At 39.7% G+C, this 4,820-nt stretch overlaps 1 protein-coding gene across 1 annotated transcript in view; it reads right to left on the bottom strand.

Moving 5' to 3' along the window:
- Window positions 1-4,820, bottom strand: part of LEPR (leptin receptor) — a 34,618-nt gene that overhangs the window by 348 nt on the left and 29,450 nt on the right. Inside the window, exon 18 of the mRNA XM_009320573.1 lies at window positions 1-480. This exon is cut by the window's left edge and continues 348 nt beyond it. Coding sequence (XP_009318848.1) covers window positions 1-480 — 480 coding nt within the window. The remainder of the gene's footprint in view (window positions 481-4,820) is intronic.

Here is a 4,820-nt window from a genome sequence, read left to right as displayed (position 1 = left end):
AAGAGTCTTGCTGGGCTGCCTGCCAGGCGGATCAGGTAATATGAGGAATGCCCCATTCCCCACCTCCCAAGAGCTACTTGAGAAGGCACCTGGAACTAAGGAATCTTCAGCTAAGAAGCATCTATCAAAACAACTTCTTAGATTCATTTTCTGTTCGTAAAGCCCACTTGATCTGGAGTTACTGATAATAGTAGCATATTTAATATCAGACTGCCTTGTAATTTCTCCACTGATTTGGTCATCATGGGAGCTCCCAGAGAAGCTGCTACTATTGAAATGGCTGCTAGAACAAGCAGAGTCATGTTCAGAGTCTTGAATTTTTGTAAACATTGCATCAATTACTAAAAAATCTTGTGTGTCTTCTTTTTTCAATGCTTTAGTAACACAGATGTCTTCCAGCACTATTTCTGGTTCCAGAAGAAGAGGCTCAAATGACATTGCTTCGGGGTGCTTGATAAAAAGATGCTCAAAAGTTTCAGGCTAGAAGAAAAGATATATTTTAATGCTCATCTATTATTTAATAGCTTTATTTCAGTATGAAGCTACTGATTTTAAGAATCACAGACAAAAACGCCATAGTTTTAGTAAGAGTATATAGTTGAAAATCCTCTAAAACACATTTCCTCTTTTCTTTATGTCTGTGTGTAGGTGAAGGACAAGACAAAAAAGCGAGAACCTGTTTGTGTGTCAAGTGCTGGCAAAGCAAGCGTTCTGTGACGCGCTCAGTACTCCAGCCAAGGCAGCATACCATTTAAGCTGAATTTAAACAGAAGCAGCTGAATGGTCCCATTCATTTCAACATTAATAAACATGCATGTATTGTTAAAGACACACGCAAGTGCTTTGCAAGACAAAGGTCTTATACCCTTAGATGTCCTTAGCTTTTTATTTATATTGTATAAACCATAGTCTTAATCATTTACATGTCAACTAAAGTAACTTTCCCTGCTAGGATTATATTATTTAGGGTCAAATTCAGCCTTTCTGTAGTATTTTTAGAGCATTCCCATCTGAATAGCAGCTGTGTGTTTGAACTGCATGAAGAGAAACACACATTTATTTTGGAGAAATGTATGCTTTACTACTACCTAGTATATATGCATGTAAAATAAACAACAGCATGAACTGACAGCAAGACGGGAACTCCTAGCTACAAAGGAAAATTCACTTGAAAAACATATATTTCCTAATGAAATCAAGACAAAACACATAGATAAAAACAGATTTTGTGTATATTAGCAAACCATATTTCACAGCAGGAAAGCTGCCAAAACAACTAGGAACATGTCAAAATACTTAGACTAGTATACAATTATAGAAAAGAGTAAACTAACTTGCATATCTTAGGCTACTACTTTAGTCTAGACCAGCTATCAGTAATACCTATGCCCTCACCTGTCAAAGCTGGCGAGCAGGTTTCTAACTGCCTTGGGTCTTGCCCCACGCAAGTCCATCACCTTCCCATACTGAAACCAACCTGCACACTGGAATCTCTCCTATTCTTCAAAATAATGTCAATAACCACATACAAAATTAACCAGCTGTTGAAATGAGCTGTAGGCTGCTACTGTACTGTATACCTCAAGCCATAATAATTGTAACTTACGTTGCCCGATGAAAGCTATCTTCCCTCTCACAGGTTTGCTATGAATTGACACGGGAACCCGGGCACTGCTGTGCCAAAGCAGACTAACAGTCCATTCGGTGTGTATTGCCCACAGCGGCATTTTCAAACAGGAGACACGTATTATCGGGAAGCTTTTGAACAACCAAAAAACCACGTTTCCTCCCAATACGCCTGCCCTCCTACAACCAGCAGCTGGTTTACCCTGAACAGAGATGGTTTATATTCCTTCCAAAATCTGCTTGCTCCCTCACCCCAGCCCCCAGTATCTGCTCTTATAAATGCATATGGGTACCACAGAAAACATACAGATATTATTGCCTGCAAAGATTAAATACATCACATTCAGAGACAGGAATGTTGTCTGGCAAAGGCCACCATCTGTCAATTCAGACACATCACTTATTAAAACATGTCAGATATTTAATCAAATACAATGCATAATCCAACGTCCTGAGAAAATGTAAAACCATAGCATATCAGCAGTTACAGAGTAAGCTGGGTGAATAGTGCCGTATTTCCGCAGTATATGCATGTATGGTATAATCCGGGTGCGCACTGTGTTAAACAACAGGCATTTCATAAAACTCGGGAGAAAAGTCATAGTCTCGGGTCACCGGTTCCCAAACTCCGCTGACCAGACGAAACGAGATCCAAACAAACAAGGAATTTCAAGCAACGTTGTATTTTGCTCTCCTGTTCAGTCTAGGTTTTAAGTTCTACTTGTCTCATAAGCAACAGACTACCTCTGAGCTGTAAGCCAGTTACCACACCTAAGACAGGTTAAAGTCAAAATTACTTTGCACTCTAGTTACTAAACACGGATATATCAAAATATGCTACTGGCCTGATTCTGCAACGACCAGATTTTGACTTTCACATATATTTAACTTTACACATTGCAACTCAGCCCATGGACATAGTAGGGTAATTTAGATATGCATGAGTCTTTGCAAGATTGATATTAATTTCCCTGTAAAATTCTTGTAGTTGTGTTTAAGTAATTTCTCCAACATAAGGTCCTAAAGCTTTTTTATTTCTGTTTACTATTTTATTGAGCAAATAAGAGGAATTTTTATGATTTTGACATTATGCATACATGTAAAGGCTTGCAAGACAGAGTCTAGATGCAAGACTTGCCTGTTTTAGATTATGATTTTCACCTCTTGCTGCTGTGAGCGATACAATCAGGATAAAATAATACTCTGTAAGTGCAGTTCTGGAGTACCAAATACCAAATGTGCTATATGGAATGTACAAAGTAATGATCAGATGGTGACTCAAGGATTTAATATTGATATGTACCGGGACAGGACAGGAGTTCTACATCAAATGCCTTCAGAAAGACATCAGAACTTCCCAGTAGTGGTATATAGGCTATTTATGTAATCAATGCTTATTACAACTAAGGAAAAATACAAGTACTGTACACTGCTTTTTCTACTGGAAATTCCATGCACACATACAAAAGCAGGATTTGGCCCTAAACACACGATTTCAAAGAATGTGTTCTGGCCTTGGACACTCCTGAAGTGAGTGATCATGCTAATCTGAGGACAGGCGCCGTGCCTTCAGTGCAATGAACATTAAGCAACATTTTCCAGTAAGATTAGTACAACGTACGGAAGAGGCATGCTTTCTACTGCATAACAAGCTGTCAAAAATCATGTCAAACTTCAACTTCTTTCATACTGGCACGCATCATTTCTTTTCGATTAATTATGGAACAAGGCATATGAATATGGAGCAGTATCGCCAGGGCGTCAGCTTTACCCTCCTGTCCTAGTTAAAACTTCACCAACTTTAATACCCTTATTTCAGCTCTACCAGTCGGCAAGGAGAATCATTTCCAATGTGCTAAATCCAACATGCAAATTTCACGCACCTTTGCAATCGGGGACAGCGAGGATTGTCACGAGCTCCTTTTGCTACAGATGAAAAGATTAAATAGACAAATACAGGTGCACCGGTGCAACTCACACTCCTGCAATTAACAGCTATTCAAAGAGCCCAGCCCTTCCCAGGATGCAGCCATGGAAGCAGACATGCCAGACTGGTGTGGGATTTAACAAACCGCGCAAGTAAAACACACTTAGCTTTCTAGACCAAGCCAGAGGCACAGGCTCTGCCAACGCCAGCCGGTGACTGCTGCCACCAGGCTGGAGAACACCCACTCATCACTCCATCTGACCACAACTGCATCTTCCCCAACAGAAGGATTTCCAGGAGCTTCATTTAACATTAAAACATACAGCATGGTGTATTAGAGAAGTAAGTACTTTAGCACATTAAAAAGCCACAAAAAAGTATAAGTAAAAAAACAAGCAGAAACTGCCCTAACACCACCAAAATCAGGTTTTCCTCGAGGATTTCTGGCTTGTTTTTTCAAACACAGATCTAATGTTAGAGATTATTCAGGCACCTGCATTGATATGGCTGCATGTTTAAATGATAACAAATGAAGAAGCGATATAAATTACATGCACATTGGTATTTTCAAGAAAAAGCACGCAAGCAAGCAAACAAAAAGAAGTAAGGCACAACACACACCCAGTTTCTGCATTCTCTGAGTTGCTGCTGCACCCAAATGCATGTAAAAAGTTCAAAAGAGCATAACGGGACAACGAAGTACTTGTGCAAATAAGAGATTTGATCACTTTGATGTGCCTGGAGTCAGTGGAAACTCCCAAGCTAGCTCTCGGTTAGAACAAATACTCAGAGTTAAAAAAAAAAAAAAAAATCACTGTCAAGTGAAGTCAATAACTGGGCAAATCTTGCACTCAAGCTGGATAAATCCCAAACCAGTCTGATGTCTCTGCTTCCACGGCTGCATGCTGGGAAGGGCTGGGCTCTTTCAACTCCTTTTGAAAGCCAGGGCTTGAAAGTATTCAGCCCTTTGCCAGTCACAGCCTTAGTCAGTAGGGCAGGGCAGTAAACAAAAGTTAAAAACACCAAATCTAAAGTAAGTTCTTCTGCCTGTGCAAGTGACAAACTGTGTTTTGGTCTGTAATATGGCACTTGCTCCTAATTTTTGTGAGGGCGTTTTAGATTTTTGACAGAGCTACTTCCAGGATTCGTTATATTTAAACAAATCAGCATTGTATTGTATCTGTGTTTCCTGTCTTCTGAATATAAATAGAAAAATCTTCTAACAATTCTGTATAGGAAGCCTGGGAGCTGGCCCAATGGTTCAGCA

The sequence above is a fragment of the Pygoscelis adeliae genome, unplaced genomic scaffold (assembly GCF_000699105.1).
Source record: "Pygoscelis adeliae isolate BGI_AS28 unplaced genomic scaffold, ASM69910v1 Scaffold402, whole genome shotgun sequence".
Classification (NCBI taxonomy): Eukaryota; Metazoa; Chordata; class Aves; order Sphenisciformes; family Spheniscidae; genus Pygoscelis; species Pygoscelis adeliae.
The sequence above is the reverse complement of the archived record's forward strand: the minus strand, read 5'-3'. Positions and strand labels throughout refer to the sequence as shown.